The sequence below is a fragment of the Falco naumanni genome, chromosome 9 (assembly GCF_017639655.2).
Source record: "Falco naumanni isolate bFalNau1 chromosome 9, bFalNau1.pat, whole genome shotgun sequence".
NCBI lineage: Eukaryota > Metazoa > Chordata > Aves > Falconiformes > Falconidae > Falco > Falco naumanni.
The window spans coordinates 14,621,725-14,640,565 of record NC_054062.1 but is presented as its reverse complement, the minus strand read 5'-3'; the positions used below and the strand labels follow the sequence as shown (position 1 = coordinate 14,640,565).

The following is an 18,841-nucleotide window of genomic DNA, read 5'->3' as shown; positions in this document are numbered from 1 at the left end:
GAGCTGTGTGTTTGGCTTTTTTAAATTTTAATTTCTATTGTAATTTGCCTTTGAATGGTTGTCATGTTGTATTGCAGTTCTTTACTGGATGGGTTTTCATAGCTTTTCTGATTATTTGAGAGCCAACTGGATACTTTGAGTACTTGTGACTGCTTTATGAAAGTCTGGACACGGCTGCCCTACTATCTCTAGGTAGCACAGTGTGTTAAGTGACATACTTTTCCACCATTTCAAACAAAAGCCTGTATAGTTGTAAGTTTGCACAGAAGATGGATGTTCTTTCAGGAAGGGCCACAGAAATGACTGCTAAGACTTTGTAACCCTGGAGAAGCACCTATAGGCAGCTGGGAAGAAGCAGAGATGTTCCTCTCGATCTTCAGTAGGTAGAAATTTCCAGCTTTCCACCATCACCGAACCTTCTGCAGTTCAAAGCCAGTGGCTTTCTACTGTTTTTTTTTTTTTTTTACTGTGAGAGATGCTCTTTAAATAGATTTGGCTGACTGTCAGGCTTAAAATCAAATGATTCAGATTAGGTAAGTGTTTGCAAGATTTCATTACACTGTTTTAAGAGACAGTCCACTATAGTTTTATAAAATCCATAGGCATTTTGGTGAAGATACTTGAGAACTGCTTGCTATAAAGAATGTCTTCATGCAGTGTAAAGCTATACTTGACCCCAGCAGCTTGCAGAGTCTCACTTTGGGGTGTTTCTGCAGGACATGGTCTCTCCCACACCCCTTGTTGATCTGGGCACTTAACAGGAACGTGGAGTGGGTTTGGTTTTGTTTTCATGGGTTATTTGTTGGTTTGAAAAGTTGGCATAAAAACATGTTCTTTCTTCATAAAAAATTTTGTTCAGTTTTCTCCCTCCAATCACTGTAGAAGCAGTAAGCTGTCTACTAGTTCAGAAAGGCCAGCGTTGCCACTACAGGGAGATGTATTCCCAAGAGGCAATTTGGCCCATTGGTAACCTGCCTACAGTTTTGCCTAGAGCTCGGTAGGAGATACAAGTTCAGTGGTAGTGACTAAAATCACTGTGGTTTTAGCCAGGGATGTGCATTACCCCCAGTCTGCTCACTGTTCTGTCTATGCCCATCAGTTTTAGTTGCCATTGTTTTGAGGAGGTCTCTCAGAAGTGGCCTTCACTGTGTCTTCTGGGAAACCTGTAGTGTTTGTCACAGGCTTGCTGTACCCTTACTCTCTAAAGAAGTACATCTGTGGATTTGGGGAGACTTGTTTTTAATCTAAACTCCAAGATAATTTTGGTGGTCTTCACTAGCAACTTTTGGCCTAATGTTTGGATAATTACTTTTGCATCAGGTAAGTGGAAACATTTACCTGGCGTATGTAAGACCTTTTATCATAACCTTATGCAAACTCACTGTATTTTCTAAAGTGGTTCTGGGGGAGATAGCCTAAGGTCTCTGATACACCTTTGTTGTTACTTTACAACACTTCACAGACTAGGAATTGTACAACAGCAGAATGAAAAGTAAGGAATACCAGTATGAGTCTGTCCTGGGCATCAGCGGTGATGTCAGATGCTGCAGTTCCTGGTTCCACCTGGTTGGCTGGGCAATTAAGTTGTTCCTTTAAGACTGCCAAATGGTGTAAGCTTGACAGCAAAAGCATCACAGGCTTTTTTTTTTCCTACCTCTTTTTTCAGCATAGCAATCAAGACTGAGAAAACGCATGTGTAAAGCAAAAGGTTGGGGTTTTTTCCTGTGTTGTCCCATTTACACTATCAAATAATTCTTGGAGGTAGAGATCAATGGAAATAATTGTACCTTTCTGTAGTTACGCTAGGTGCACAAAGAAATGTGTTCAGTATTTCTGGCTAGCTAAGAACCTCAAGTAGGAGAGACATCCTTAGGAGGAGGAAGTTATCCTCTCTTTGGTTGTAGGGCAGCTGCCTTATGTCAGGGATGTTTACCTCTAAGATGTCTGTCCTGTTCATTCTTTTCTTCATTCAGCCTCATGGTGATTTGGTAATGGGAGCTTTTTCTGTCCCTCTTTTATTTCATCACCTTCAAGGTTGAATTTAGACTGACTTACAAAGCTGGCTATCCTTTGGGATGTCTAAACTGTAAATGATGGTCTTAATATTGATAGCTCTGCAATTAAATATAATTTAACCCATGCAGAAATTAGCAAATACTTTTATCATTTCAGCTACATGGAGAAAGTATGTCTTCCCTGAGAACAGCCATGGGGATCAGTCAAGGGGATTGTTCCTATGTTTCCTTCAAAAAAGCCACCCTGCTGGGAGCCATCTGGTGAAAACTTTCACCAAGATCCGTTGTCTTGGACAATTCTTTCTCTTTTTCTAATGAAAAAAAGTAAGGGACTTAAAAGCCCTTTCTTGTCTACTTAGTCTTTCAGAGATGTGGCATGTTAAAGGACAATTTGCCCTCAATGCCATGAATTTACTCCCTACCACCAGAAAAGGTGGTGGGGTCTTGGGTGTGTGGGGATCTTTTTTTCTAAAAAAACACGCATTCACACATTGAAGCGTTTACTTTGTTCTGTGTTTTGGAAGTTTCTTCAGAAACTGAAGTACTGAAAAATAAACACTGCACCTCTGTTCATATTTAACAGTGTGATAAATACTTAATTGGTGGTTTCAGCCATATCTAGTGCTAAATAGAAGCATCTCCGTTCCTAAATGGGTGGTTTTACTGCAGCCATGTTCCTGGAATGATTCTTCAAGCAATAGCATAATACTTTTGGAGAGACGTGAAACTGCAGTAAGAGAGGAGTGGGGTTTTTTTCCCCCCCTTAAAATAAACAGTGGTAGTGGAACCCCATGAGAGAACAAAGGCTTCAACTTGAGATGTTATGATTCTATGTGATTGATTTAGCAAGCGAATGAGAATGAACAGGGACTTAAACTGTTAAGTGGTACATGTCTTGTTGAGTGTTGTACTCTGCTGTCCCAAGGACAGACTCAGATTTCTTCAGGCCAGAAATTCGTGCTGAACCATGGCCAGCTTTGCTCTGGAGATGCGATGGAAATGGTGCCCCATGCCCTTCTGTCTGTTGAGCCCATCTCTGTGGCTGGGAGTCCACCCTCCTTCCCAAAGAAAGCTGTTGCCAAACAGCATGAATTCGAGGGAAGGTCTAGAATGTTGGATTTTCTTTTTTCATTCATGTACTTTTATATATTCTTATATATATTGTTTACTCTTTATTGTAGCATTTGTATAACATTGTTATAAGGCTGTGCAACTTCTCAGGGATGTGGTTGGCTTTTTAAATCATGCTGGCTAGATTAATTTTGTGCTTTATTCCAGTGAATAATGTTCTTAATATGATAAACAAAATTCAAGTGCCTTAGAAGTTTTTAAGCTTTCTGTCTCAGTTCATTGTGTCTCTAAGTTAATGTTTTAAGTAATGAACCACGAGCATCATTTATGCTTTTGCATCTGGCACTCCTCCTATTTTGGTCATATTCCTGTTTTAGTAACATTTCCAGCAATGAAAATTCCATCTCTTTTCTACAAGAACAATTTTCTCAGGTCTGATAATACATTTGTCTTTTACTTCAGACTTGGTTTTCTGGAGTCCTGCCAAGATGCCACTGGAACATACAGTAGCTGAAGCTTTTGAATCTGTCATCTGGGATGTGTGTGTTGTGGGTTTTTAAATTTTTGTGTGTGTGGTGGTTTTGTGTTTGGGTTTTTTTTTTTAATACAAGACTTAATGTGGAGCTGCAGTTGTTGTCATCTAATATTAAAATGCTACAGAAGGCTGGGAAACTCCAGTGGCAATTCAGTTGTAGGGGTTTTCCTTGTACTATGAAAAAGCTGTTGGCTTGTATGTGTTCTTAGTCGGGGAGTGGTCTTTCTCAAAAAATTCTGTAATCAGAAACAATATATGAAAATTATTTCTTCTCACTTGTAACTATGTAATTCTTTGCTGCTTGTAGCATGTGTCATCAAAGTGTTACCTTGATTCTGTTTCAGAAAGTAAATTTTCTTTTGTCTTTAGTTCTGTTTAGGAGGCTTACACACTGAGACGGTATCTGGGAGAAGTAGCATGTTTTGAGAACATCTGTTGATAGGCTTGTGCAGCAGTAGCTGCCTTTGTCCTTTACAGATCACTGCTGTGTTCTTAGCAATTGGGTGTTGGGTGTTTAAAGTATGAGAGGGTTAGTTTTTACTACTGATGGTAGTAGGATATTTTAGTAATGATGGTTGGTTTTTACAAAATGTCTTTTTTTCCTAAAAAAAAAAAAAAAAAGCAAGGAACTAAGTAAAAGCAGTAAAACTAAGTAAAAAACTTAGTAAAACTAGGTAAAGCAGAAACTAAGTGGGTCTGTAAACAATTCATGTGAGTAGTGTCTTAAATATATTTCAGATTGATCGGGATTGTATTTTGTAGCTATTATGTAATGCTGGTAAGTTGGGGGTTTTTTTGAGGCTGGCCAGGTGTGAAGCTGCTCTTTGTCTCCAGAGTTCTGGTTTGGCCCTAACTGGCTTGTTACCAGCTTAAGTGTTTTCTGCTTGTTCTTAGCTCTGCAAAGGCCGTGTAACCAAATGAGCAAACTGAACTTGCTCCTGTGAGCGATCTTGGCAAACACGTGGTAGGAAGCCAGTTTGTTAAGCCTGTGCAAATGCAGTGCAAGTGGTAAGCTTGCACGGTTACTGTGAGAGTCCTGGCCAGCTTGCAGTAGCCTTGCTGCAGTGACGGGCAAACTGCAAAGCCTCTAATCTGATTCTGGTTCCAAGGCAATAAAAATCAACAGAAAAAATGTATTCACTTTGACATAACTGACAGAGCTTGGCCATTTTGAGAGCAGAATCTTCTTTTGAAGTCCACTCAGTAGGTGCTGCTCACAGCTGTGCATCTTGGGCATGTTTTGGATTGTATTTTCTGTCTTTTTGTAGGTGCTGTGGAAGGGAGAAGACAGAGTGCTTGGCTCCGGGGTTTTTGTGAGGTGGCAGAGCCTGCTTGCCACAGCTCATTCTACACAGTGTTCTGCTCCATCTCTGTGCACGGACTTAGCCACCTATTGCAGGTGGTGATGGTTTACTGCGATCCTTAAATTGTTGCTTGAAATTGAATTACCTCATAGAGTGTGATTGGCTCATGGTTCATTAAGGGATTGAACAAAGAAAGGGGGCTGAGGCTGAAATTGCTTTGAAATGAGTCCTGTATACGTTCAGCGCTCAGGAATGTTGTGCGACTGGCATGGTAATGGTCTGTGTCTGCAGGCTTGCAAGCACATCTGAAAATTCTGCACAGCACGCTGGCAACCAAGAAGAGTGTTCATCTGTATGTAGTTATTTGCCTGCCTTACAGCAATGCTGAGATTTCATTAATAGTTGTAGAATGAGTTTAATAGAAGTACAAACAAAATATTACTGAAGGGAATGGGTTAGGCTGCTGTAACACATTTGCAGATGTTGAGGAAGTTCTTGCTGTGTTTTGACAGGAGATGAAGAATTTATAGTTGTGTGGAAGGTGAAAGATGTGCCTTCATGGATACCCAGGGTATCTTTTAAGGAATTATTCTCTTAGTTAATTTTTGCTGATGCACAAACTCTGTGTCTCTGTTTTGTAGTGACTTCATGCTACAATTACTACTTCAGTATATATGCAATAGAGTCATCTTGCTTATACCAACTGTAATAGGTACATTCAGTCATTGTTATGCCTATTGAAAATGGGATAATCTTAAATGTCATCAGGAATATCCCTGGAAAATACTATGCAGTTGTCTGTAAAGTAGATGCAGGTGGGCTACACTTGCAAGAGCTTTAAAAGATGTTTTGCCATGAATGTTTTGGTTCCTGTGTCTAGGAATTTCTTAGATCAAATTCTTTTTTTAGTGAGGTGAGTGGAAAAAGGGAAGTTGTGGTGGGAAGAACAGTTTCTATGGAATGATTCTTCCAGTTTCTTCAGAAGCATCAATGCCTTTTGGATGACATTGTGGATCCCATGTACTTAGATGAAGTAAGATTTTCTAGAAATACACATAGATTCTGATTAAGAAAAGTTGGACTGTGTTGTTCTGGAGGGAGCTGAGGGCTGCTGAGTCAGAGGTGAGCCATGTGCCTTTGTCTTCCCAGCCTTCCAAGTTCAGTTCAAAATCACAGCTCTAGGGTGGACAGTGTGCTAGTGCATGTTCACAGAAACACAAATCTTTGTGCTGCTGTTTGAATGACTAGGAGATCTTAAAGAAATCTAACGCTTCAGGATTGTAAACCATATGTATAAAAGCTGCCATGGAGTTCACATGAATGTTGTGGTTTATTTTTTTTAATCTAACTTCCTTCTTAATCCTTCCAACATGTTCCAGCTCTCTTGCTTTTACATACTTTTCTCAGAATTCTCTGTTCTTTTCCATGTTATTTTATTTTTTGGGTGGAGGAAGGTTTGTATTTTTTGCTTTGTCTCAGAAGATTCAGTGTATTGTGGGAGGTGAGGCAACACTGGTCTTGGCAGAACACCGCAAAACCAAGAGAGTAATTAAATGACGCAAGCCTTTGATTATTTTTCTCTCTCAAGCTTTCTGGCACGGCTGGGCATTCCGATTGCAAAAGGAGGATCAGGAGAAGAAACTTCTAAAGATTGAGCACAGAGTTAGAACTGTATCGAAAACTTTTTGCTTCTTAAAAGCTCTTCACTCTCAAGTCCTTGGAGTTGCTGCTTTTCCTCCTGTGAAGACAATGTCTTTTTCATCACCTAAGACAGACGTAACTGAAAGGGAGCTGCCAAGATTTTATTTTGGTTTTGGTTTCTCCGCTCCCTTGCTAATTGGATTTTTCCCATCTTCTGCAGGAGGATTACAAAAGGATTAGAGAAGCTGGGGTTTTGGGGGTGTAGGAGGTAGCTGTTGTTTTTCTCCTCTCGATCCCTGGACCTCCTTAATTTGCCATTTGTTCCCTGAAGTCACTGCCTGTTTGGAAAAGGGAGAAGCAATGTAACAGATGAACTTGCATGACCATGGATTCCTCCCGTTTGCAGACTTTCTATGTAGCTGCTTCTAAAAGAGAGGCTTGCATACATAAGCATCAAATGAAGAATAGCATCCTCAGCTGGATTTAAAAGAAGCAAACTGCGTATGTCCTGATGAAAGGATAAATTCTGTTTAAACTGTAATTTAAAGAAGATTGGATGTTGTTCCAGTTTTGAATTTTGGTGAAAGAAAGGAAGGTGCTGATAAGTCAAATACCAGCCTAAATCTGCATACTCTACAGTTGAAACTGGAAGATGTCTTGGAAAAGAAATTACTTTTCTGTGGGTCGGGGGAATGTACAGGGCATGTTTACTCCACGAAATACAACCTCAATAGCACCCAGTAAAGGTCTCAGCAATGAACCAGGACAGAACAGTTGCTTCCTCAATAGTGCACTACAGGTAAGAGCACAGAATAAAAAATGTTTCTGTCTTCATCTTCTGTCTGTTGCAGTATTTCTTAGGCTTGACTGTGCAACAAATATATCCAATCTCAACTATGTAATTGTTTGTGGGCCTAGATAGAATAAAGGTACATTTATAAATGCAGATTAGTTGAGTTACAGAACAGCTGTTTTTTAATTTTCAGGTTTTCCTGGTGAGATCAACAGCATTTGCATAGTCATCACCTAGTGTACTTGAATCTCTTGTTGGTATAAACTTGTAATATGTCAATTGAAGATGAAGATATATGTAGAAAATGTATTTTAGAATAATAGAATACTGCATAGCTTGCAGTATGTCTATTCCGTAAAAGTATGTTTTAACTTTTTTGTTGAACCAGTCAAGTTCAAGGTTTGATAATACACAAGATCCTTTTTATATAGTCCAATTTTCTTTGTAACTGCTGATCTTGTAGCCTAGTTTAGGTAATTAATTAGTCTTTACCTTTTGATTAAGAAGCAAACCCTTTTCCTGTGTCAAAATTTAGTGAAGTGTTATGGCTGCTGTAGAGGTATTGTCACCATTTAGATATTTTGAATGTCTGACGTTTGAGATCCAGTCCATCCGGCTGCAGGGTTTTAAACCCTTTCTCCACATCAGTTTACATCTGTTCATATGACTTGTCTGTGTAGCATAGACTATGTCATGGTGTGGGTTTTTTTTCTTTTTGCACGGGCACGATTGGGTTCTCAACTAACTTCAGCCTTCAAGATACTCCTCTGATGCAAGTAATACAAACACCGGTGGCCCTCAATAAGGCTTAAAATGCCATGAAATACAGAGTTTGGTACAGAGAGAACTAATGACAAGAAAAGTGGAGTTTCCAGTGATGTACTGTATTTATTGAATCTGTTAAGTTGTAAGGTGCAATCCCCGGCTGCCTCTTAATACTGAGTTACTGAACTTAGGTTAGGACTGACCAGAGCCTAACACCAGCTACATGTCATACATGAAGATGAAAGCATATGACCTGATGCTTAATCTTCTACATAAACTGTTTTCTTCTAAAGTTCAAGAGAAATAGGGTACCAAAAATATTCACAGTCAAAGCTGAATTTAAAAAAAAAAGGCAACATGGGAATAATGTCATAAAACACATAGTTTTGGGTTCTTTTATCTTAATTTTTTAACATTAAGTGTTAGTCTGAGAGGCTTTTGAATGTTTGTTGCTCCTTACTCTTAAGTATTTCTGTAAACGTTCAAGATAAACTCTAAAGGCAGTTACACTGAAAAATTGGACTAGTTCCTAAATTTATTATTTTTTTTGTCCTTTTGTGAAGTCTGCAGTAGTTCTTCAGGAATGTTGTGTATAATCAGATGGTTCCAGGGCTTATGTTGCCTCCCAGGCCTTTAAGTATAGGGACAGTTTGAGTATAAACATAGCTATAACAATTCTGAAATTTTGGGAAACTTTACGGATTAAATATTCAATAAACGTACTTTTAAATATGATTTTAGATAACATTTGTGTGCCATGGTTTAGTTAACAAATTGTTCCAGCTGGAAACACTTCTTGAAATCAGCACAACTTTTTTTCAGAGTGCTAATTTTTTTTTTTTCTAGCCAGTTGCTCTGGACAAATTAATCAGAAATAAGAAGTCTGATTCCTCTGTTTAAGCTAACGAAGCATTTAGCCAGTCACATGCCAGCTGGGACCTCGCTGCTCTGACCAGAATCTGGCCAGACGTGATTTAGGTCAGGGCTTCTTTCAGTGCAAGCTTCTGCCTCCTGAAAGGCTGGTTGCTCTGGGGCTTACAGGAAAGTCCAGTTGTTGCAAGTTGAAGCTGAAACAGCCAGGATCAACCACATTTATATATGAGCTGACTGTGAAACACCTCAGAGATCAGCGTTGTTGCTGTTTTACAGATAAGATTTTAGATAATTGCCCAAGATTGCACAGACCTAGTGGAAAAATTTAATAATAACATTTGGTGGTGCTGCTAGCAGAACATAAAAAAGCCTGCTTGGTTATGTGTGCTGTGACCATACCTGGCCATGTACCTGGCATTACCACCATACTTTTCCTGATAGAAAAGTGTAACTGCCCACACAAGTTGGGGTTAGAAATCTGCCTGTAAGCATGGCATATAAATACTTGGCATAACGGCTTGTAGTAATTTATTGTTTTGACTTGCAGGAGCTTATTAATGTATATGCTGTTGGTGCTCCATTTTTCCAGCATTTGGGCTTTATACACAGAACAAGGAGGCTGCCTGGGAGGTGGGAGGGTGGACGAGTTTCAGCGCCAGCAGTTGGTGGGGTGTCCTTGGCATCTCTGCCCAGCCCCCACAATGGCTGGTCATGGTGCCAGTGCTGAGGAGCAGTCAGGGCAGGTGCTGTTTAAGATGGAACTGCCACATGGACAAAGAAGTGAGTTTTTTTAATGTAAAAGCATATGGCAAGAAATTCAGAGGGATGTCCTACTGCGAATTAATGTATGTGAATGCTACTTGACATTAAAATGCCAACTTGCACTTAGATAAAAGGCATCCCATTTTAAAAGTGATGTTCACTGACATTAACGTACTTCTGGGATTATTTAGCATGTGCAATTTCAGTCAGAGCTTTATATGTAGATTTTATATATTCATAAAATTGGTCGTGTCCCTTTTTGTGTTTCAGGTTCTTTGGCATCTGGACATTTTCCGCCGCAGTTTCCGGCAAATCACAACGCACAAATGTATGGGTGATTCTTGCATCTTCTGTGCTCTTAAGGTAAAAGTTGGAAACAAATTAAACCCAATGTTTTAAAAAAATAAACAATATTTCTGATGTTTGATTAATATGTGTAATCAAGCTTGCATCTGGAAATGTGAGAGCAAAGGTAAATCTGACAGGTACTGGCCCTCTCATAGTACTCTTATATGTTACATAGTTATGTATATATAAATATATGCATAATGTATAAAAAATATATACATACTCTTATATGACATAGACACTCATAGTACTATTTTGAAAATATGTTCAAGCTAATAAATTGTGAAAATAATGTAGGTAAAGTTTCAGATACAAGGCCTCTTACCAGTAGAGTGCAGATAGATCATTGTGAGCCTCTATGTTGTTTGGAAGATTTATTAAGCCGGTACAACATCAATTTGCTTTGTTTTTTCTAATTTACCATTTAGTTTATAAATATTATGCTGTATACAGTTAGCATGCTCTTCAGAAGTTACTTTTTCCTTCAGAGCTCCTTTAAACACCAGCATGGAGAAGGCTATTTAGCTTTAAGCCTTTCTGTTCAAAACTGTTGATTATGTGAGACTAAAAGGTATTTTCTACAGTAAATATTGATATCTATATTATATGGCTTGGCTTTTGTGGTCTCTGCTTTAAAAAACATCAGTTCTGTTTGCAGATGTAGATACAATAACTGACTGTCATGGATGCTGCCCGGACAGGAAGATCTAGATGCTAGCTCTGGTTCAGAGTGCTCTTACAGACTTGAGTAAAGTGTGATCCTACATCTCCGTTTGTCTCTACCCATTAACTTTTAGTGCTTCTGGCTTTTTTGTGTGCCTTCCTTTCTAAGTTTTACTACTTCAAACCCACGGCTCCCTCTAACCTTGTGGCATAAATGGATGTGATGTAAACATGATGAAAATACCAGCTTTAATCTTCCTGAGCAGTGGGTTTTTTCTTTGTGAAATTGAAACCGAGGCATTTTCTTTGATCACAAATGGGTTGTAAGATCCAACTAAATCTGTAAATTAATTGTGGGAGAATTTATTGTGTCATGAATTCTGTGTGCAGTAACGAAAAGGACAGACAGCATGTCTTATAAATATGGCAAAATATAGAATGCAGGGTTTAAATTAGGATCACCTGAAGTTCACAGGCAATATTTATAGTATAATAGCTGTCTTGGTACTGTTAAGTGACTTTACTGGTGCTCTGGTAGAGACAGGCTAGAAATGAGTTATCTGGTGAGTTCTTGGACTGTTATTAAGGGGTTTTCCCTTACAAAAGAACAGCAAAGTGGAGGTTGTTAAGGCATGAGAGAAGATAAGTGGCTTCTCTCTGAGGGGAAATTTGTCTCAAGACTTATCTGTTGAAATGAGGAGACAGGATGGTATTTACAGCAGTATCATCAAAAGAGCATGTAACAGTGGGTTAGGAGCAAGATAGCACATCCAAAGTGAGAAATACAGCTATCCTGACGAAGATGGAGTATTAAATATATCCCCTTCCTTGTAGGGAAGTAGCAAGACATAGGCATGATCTGGTTTGAGTACATTAAAGGTCAGTGAGATAATTTGAAGCTGATTTGTGGATCATGCCCTCCAGTGTTGCCAAGTGAATCTTTGGTAGCTGAGATGAGAAAGGAAAGAAAAGGATTTAGGAAATTATCATGAATGTAAGCTTTTGCTGTTCTGGTGTTTAACCTAGCAGCAAGATACAGCAAGGAAATACCGGGAGATCAGACAGGTTCTGCCATGTGAATGAAAGTGGACTGGACTCTGAGGCAGAGTTGAGAGGTTTTAATATAAAGATAAGAGTTAAGTCTTTTTTTTCTTTTTCTTTTTTTTTTTTTTTTTTGTCTGAATGAGAGTACTGAAAAAGAGGAGGGGAAAAAATACAGGAAAAAGAAGAGGATGAACCTTTGTGGAACTGGTATTGAAAGAAGAACTCTGGGCAAAGAGGCATCTGGATTAGTAGTACCGGTATGAGAGGGGAAAGTGCTACATTAATACTGGAATATGACAGGATCTCTGAATATATGTATTAAAAGCAGACATTAGGTCAGCGAGTGTTTAGTTTTGTTGATAAAATCCTTGGTTTTGATGGCTTGCTGAAGTGTACAGTATGCTATTATAAACTTGGAAGTGACAGGTAGAGTGGCAGATTTCACAAATTTTATGCGTGCAGCCATATGCTTATCTTTTAAATTAAGCAGTCTTTGAAAAAAGTTGTTGCTCTCTCTTCTTGCACCCAGATATCTGCAAGGGTTTTTTTGGTTTGTTTTCTGTCTCAAGTTCTTACCAATGCCATGCTTAGTCAGAAGGTGTTACAACCCTTAGTTTCCAACAAAGCTGTAACGTTGCACCAGATCCTCTAGCATTTTTGCACAGTTTGGAAAATTTCCATTTGGTTGAGTACAGAATTCCTATAGCTCACAAAACGCTATGTGCAATGAAAAAGTCTGAAGAAATGTGCAAACAAGTAAAGAGTTATCTGGACAAGTATTTCTGAATATGGGCAGTAACCAATACTTGACAAAGTAAATAAAATTCCAACTGGCTTTAATCCAAGCCAAAACATTAGTATTTTCTCTTTCTACAGTCTGTTCTTCATGGGAAACTTCAGTGTGTTCTACCCAAGCCTGTTCTAGAGAGTTTACAGACTATACAAGGAATACTAATAAAAACTATACAAGGAATAGAAATATATAGAAATTTTTTTTAGAAGTTACAGAACTGTTGTATTCCTGGTTCCGTTATGTTTATAAAGCAACTCACAATTTCATGTTTTTCTCTGGGTGATGTTGTGACAAGTTTCCACCTTCATTAGCTTGTGTAAAGTGATGTGTGTACATAAATATTTGAGCATTCACCCCCATTTTTGTGTTGTAATCAAGTCAAATAATATTGTAAAGGTGAGTAATAAAGGGTGTCACTGTAAGTGAAATTGGGGGTGCAAACCTTCCCTTGCCCCCCCCCCCCCAAAACCCCAGACACCAGAAACATTGGTTGTTTTGCTTGCATGCAGCTGAAAAGGTAGGGATGCTACATGATGAAGGTATGCATAAAGGATAGCCCCAGACCGTGGAGATGGTCACATTCATCTTCCTAAAACTTAAGCAGGCAGTAGATGGGGGGGGAAAAACACGCTGTTTAAGGTATTTACTTGTTCTCTGCTGCCCTCTGGATCAGTGTTCTCAAACTGCTCAGCGCCCCCCCCCCCCCCCCCCCCCCCCCCTTAAAAAAAAAAAGTCTGGCACATGCTATGTGTGAGCTTGTAAAAGACAGATGTGATAATGTGCTTAACATGCACCTAATGCTGCAAGCATCACCAAGAGCATGTTTTGTGTCCCAGTGCATTAGGATCATGCCTTCTCTCCCGTGCTCACCTCTTCCTTTGCCCCAGCCCTTCTATCTGGAAGCCTTTAATTGTTGTCCTGCCAGGGTAATGCCGGCTTAGCCTCCAGGTCTTTGACATCCTTTTTCTCTTGAATCTTGCCTTAGGCTTTGCTAAGATGAGGGAGAAGATATGGCTGGATCCAGTGGGAACACAAGAATTTGGAGCTCTATACCATGTGAAAATCTCCCATTAGGGTCTGGGGAGAGGTAATTAGCCTTGCATGCTGTCAGGTGGATCTGCCCCAAATACCTGTCCAGACCGAGCAAGGTGGAGGCAGGACGTGTTTACTCATGTCCAAAGCATGCTGGCACATTCAGATTTCAGGCTGGCCTGGAAAAGGGCTAATACTTGGGGGGGAAGTATTGCATTGCGCCCCCACCCTCCACTCCAAATTCCCTTCACAGGATACCCAAGATCTCCTGTGCTGTGCAGAGGGGATTCGTGCTCTTCCCCAGCTTTGAACCATTGCTCTAAAGGCAGCATTCTTGTCCCATTGACTTTAGAGGAACATAGTCTCCACTAGGCTAAATTTAGCCTTTGAATAGAAGTTGTGTTTTTTCCACACTTTCTTGGCTTGCTGCAACTGTTTCTAGGGATTCTGATGTCATGCACAGTATTTACTGTAAATGCTCAGCTAGTTCTATAAATATTACTTGTAATTTTAAATTACTTCTTAAAAATGAGGGATGATAGGACAGTGATGTCATACTTGATATCAAACCACAGTTTATTTTTGTACCACATTGGAGACATCCATCACACAAATTCTTGAAGTGGTTTTAAAATTTGCCTTGATACCTGGCTATGTTTATGTGGCTACAAAATGAACCTTGAAATCGTTCCAGACATACATTTGTTGGTTATTTTGAGGGAACCTTGCATCAACAGCTATAAAAAGAAAAGGGAGAGCTGCAGGCTCTGTGTTGGAATCCCAAGTGCTGTTTCTTAAGCTGTGGCATTATTTAAGTGGGGTTTTTTCAGTGCATAAGCTGTCCTTAGCACTATGTGATTTGCCTGCTGTAACACTGGAACAACTTTAATTTTTTATTAATGTTGAAGTTTACTGTGTTCTGTTTTGTTTTCCTTTTTCTATAGCATGACTTTACTTTGGTGTTTGTTTATCACAGCTGGAAGAGGGCAGGAAGAGGGAAATCCGTCCACTGTACTGAGCATGCCACAGAGAGTTTGTTCTCCTTCCAGGGATTGTACTGGGAGCTCCATAGTGCCAGGATATAGGACAGAGTGTTTTTTGTAGTTCGCAAAGAAGAATGCTCTATTGATTGATAAATTCCAGTAGGGCTGGTCTTTTCTGTAATTTTGTCATGTGCAACAAAAGCAGGAAGAATGTGAATTTTCTGTGTAGAAATGATGTTGTTGTCTAAGGTGAAAAGTGACAACAATAGGGTATTAAGAATGCTTGAAAGAAGTGGAAGGACTAGTTTGTGGTCCTGATTAGCCACTTTATTGAAATGGAGGGTTTTGTTATGAAAACTTCATTATATGGTTGAGACAACAAGTTGCTTGCAAAGATTTCATCTTCTTGTTTTGTTCTTTTTTTCCAAATCAGGATAGTATTTCAGGGTAAAACAGTAGTAAAAATATGTAAAATAATCAGTTTTACTGTTTAAATATTTTTTTTGGTTGGCACTTGTAGTTGACTGCCTGACAAATAAACCAGCAGCAAGTATAGTTTCTTGAGTCAATAAACTAGTAATTGAAGCTTCCAAATAATGATTGCCTTTTTTTATCTTGATAAATCAGTTAATAAGTTGTCACCTAGTTGATGTGGGCATGCTGTGATTTGGGTTTCTTTTCCTGCCACCCTCCTAAACTCGTGGAAAGTGTATTTTTATTTACTCCTTGGTAGCAGCCGGGGTGCCTGATGTTACAGTCTGTTGGAGACCGTATGTTAATGTTCAGAGCATAGCGCAAGTAAAAATGGAAGAGAGACTGTAAAAGAAAGGAATAAATGGAAGTCTAGATTGATTGTTATCAGACTTGGAGGTTAGAAAGAGACCCAAAGATGCAAACCCAAATAGAGCTAGAATTTATTGCACCCTTGAAGGTGAATATAACATGAAGAAACGTGGGGAACAAATGTGAGCTAGTGGAAATACTGTATGTAGAAGCTTATGTGACTGAAGGGGAGAAAAGTGACTTTAGCAGCCAGAATTTTTATTAAAACAGGCTGTTGTACGGAGCAAGATGCTCTAGCAGAAGAGTGTCGTGTTCCAGATGAGAGAATAGATACTGTAGACAAGAAAAAAAAAAAAAGGTCCAACAAATGGAATGGAGTAAGAAGGGCATGCTCTTGAAATGAAGAGAAAGTTGTTTTTAAACAAAAAATAAAAAACAAAAACCCCGTAAAACAAAACACAAAACCCCAGAAACAGTTGAGTGACAGCACAAATAATATTGACATATTGAGCAGTGAGAAGGATGAGGATTTGCCATGTTAATACATGTAGCTTTTGCTAAAATGCATGAACTGTTAATGCAGGGAATACTAAAGCATTTGGGCGAACATGTTTTGTTCTTTGAAGGAAATACCACACCACTAGAGCTGCCGTGATGTGCCCATCCAGAAGGAACTTCTGCACAATGCTGCAAGAGAATAATTAGTTCTCAGAAAGCTGCCAAGGACACAGCTCAAATTTACAGTGCATGGACACTGATCTGATTCAGTAGCTGTTGCCTGTTTTGTCTTCAGCCATCAGTTTATTCTTATGCCAGCCTGCTTCTACATGCTTGACTAAAAAGTCTTATGTGCATGTATATAAAGTCTGGGGTTTGTTTTGTCAGTATGGCTAGGTACACATTATAGATTTCAATTTACCCCAAATAAATGGAATACTTCTGGTGTTCTATGATCGTGCATGTGAATTTCAGCATTCTGAAATGGAAAGCCAGGTTTTGTCTTGAATATGAATTTAACTTGAGTATGATAAAGGTTCCTTATCTCAAACCTTAAGTTGTTTTCTTTTGAAGCTCTAGAAAATTTGTTGATCCCCATACTTCCCATACTGGAGGAGATTATTTTGGGAGACCACAGACTGCAAGCTTTTGTTCTGACATATGTCAGGAGCCCAGACCTGTGGTAGAGAGGACATGAAGCTTCCATCTACAAAACTAGGAAAATGCCTTCTGAATGGTAATAAGCCAAGTGAGGCCCTACAATAGATTGCCTTGGATGGTTAAGGAATTTCCAGATTTGGATGCCTCTGAGAGCAAGCTGGCGAAAGGTCAACTATGTAACTGTAGTTGATCTTGACTTGGTGCTTGGGGAAGGAGTAGATGCAACTAGGTGGACTTTGTCAATTTATTCCTCTTGAAGGACTCTTCTGCTTCCTAATTCTGCAGTCTCTGCTACCCTTTCCAGACCTTCGAAGATCTGTAAGGAAGAGGATATGGAGGGAGATGGGCTGCTTTTTTATTATAGGCCTCGGGAATGCCGTGTAACCAGAAGGCATACTTGCTGTCTGAAAAATCCCATCCTCATGCTGTTCTCTATCATGGTTTGTAAGCTTACCAACATGCCAAGAATAGCTCATCAGTGTAGAAATCAGTGCTGCTGCTGCTACAATATTAGTAATTGTTCAGATTTTATGCTAAGGTTTGTTTGTTGTTGTTTTTAGTATTGCATCATTGATTTTAGTTACTAAAAACTGGTAAAACCGGAGACACTTCCCTTGTTCTTTTAGCAGTGTCTATTCATCCTGTTGCTGCTGAGCTCATTTGTCTTGGAATGTAGCCTTTGAGAGAAATCATCAGTGTGTGAATACACTAATGGGGTTTTCACTATCTTAAAATTCAGGTGAAGAAGTGTTTGAAGGAGAACAAAGTTTGAATGTTTCATATATAAAGTTCTCATAAAGTTCCAGAAGCACTTGGAGAAAACGTGTCATGAAAACTCCTGGGGCAGAATCAGCAGTACTTTCCTGGTCTGCGCCCAGCTGGCTTTCAGATCTGTATGTGGAACAAATGCTAGTGATTAACAGTATCACTCAAGGGCAAGACCTGGAATTAAGGAGAGAGATCTGACTTAGATAATGTAGTGATGAAACTGCAGGAAATGCCACACCTGTCCATCCTGCTGGGACAAGAAAGACCTGTTCTGAAGGTGAGCAAGGAACCCATCTTGAAAAATCAGGAAAAGGGAAAACAACCCAACCCCTCAAAAAAAACCCCAACCAGCCCCAAATGCCCCACCCCAAGAACCCCACAAAAAACAACCCCCACTGTGTTCAAAATGCTTTTGACTCCATTTGAGGTGCTTTTGGGACTTCCTGCAGGCACTGTGTTTCAGTGTGCTCTAAACTGCATTGTGCAATGACATCATAAGATTTGATCTTTTCTAGATTAAAATGCATAATTACTCACTGGTTTTAAGACAACCCCCCCATCTAAATAAGTCATTGTGTGATATGCCATTATGCATTTTAGGAAGCATTCTGTTATATAGTGTTGGGATCTTCTGCTTCCTGATTTTACATATTAGAACTCTTCATGGACTTCATTGGTGTTACTGACTTATTTTTGTTCTGTGATTGTGGCAATAGATTTCAGTTTTCTGCTGTATTTAATGTAAGTTTTTTAGGTGTAATTGTCAAGGCTCTAATTATTTCATGATACAAAAGAATTTAAAATGCAGAATCTTGTGAAAACAATTGCTTATCATCATCAGGATCCCTTTTTCCTTCCTGATCTCTGTATGTTAACTAGTAGGTACATTATGGGTAATAGTAAATGTACTATTTCTTTAAAGATGGAGATTTGAAACAAGAATTTTGGTTTGCTTGCTTGCTTCTCCTTTTACTTAGTTTGGAGCCTGCATTGATTCTCTCCTTCCCCCTGCAAGAGTGCAGAGCCATTTCTAAGCTGTCATTGAAGAAAACGAGGTCCTGTCCATCAGTTATCTGCAGTGAGGTTGCGTGCCAGTCCTTAGGCAAGGTGTCTCCTCCCAGAACTATGAAGTGAGATTGAGGATAACCAGAATAAACACATTTCTAAAGCACTCTCAATGTTTTCAATTGCTCTTAAGTTATTTCATGTAAAGCGCTGAAGCAGGATGGAATTAAGGTTCCCTGCTTTTTTTAAGGTCCACTGAAATGAGAAAGTTTACTAACAAAACTTCGTCAGTTATTGGAGTGACAGAAATGGAAACCAAGGTAGTTAAGTACAGAGACTCTGTCATTATTTTTTTGTGTATGGGTATATATACAAGGTAACTGAGGAGAGACGTTGTTCGTAATTCATGGAGTGTGAGACTTACTGCCTCACAGCCTTCTCTTCATCACTACTTTCCTCTTCATGATTTTATACTCTAATAAAGGCAATATGAAAAGAGCTATGG

General features: G+C 39.2%; 1 protein-coding gene across 15 annotated transcripts in view; it reads left to right on the top strand.

Annotated features, from left to right (window-relative positions):
• Window positions 1-18,841, top strand: part of USP54 (ubiquitin specific peptidase 54) — a 110,293-nt gene that overhangs the window by 42,271 nt on the left and 49,181 nt on the right. For 12 of the 15 annotated variants that reach the window (XM_040606024.1, XM_040606025.1, XM_040606027.1 and 9 more), the window contains 2 exons: window positions 6,514-7,365; window positions 10,030-10,122. In XM_040606024.1, the coding sequence (XP_040461958.1) occupies window positions 7,219-7,365; window positions 10,030-10,122 (240 nt within the window). In that variant the 5' untranslated portion in view covers window positions 6,514-7,218. Of the gene's footprint in view, window positions 1-2,318; window positions 2,340-5,881; window positions 5,959-6,513; window positions 7,366-10,029; window positions 10,123-17,401; window positions 17,609-18,841 lie in introns of those variants that run through there. The other 3 variants (XM_040606032.1, XM_040606031.1, XM_040606034.1) reach the window with 3 other exon arrangements.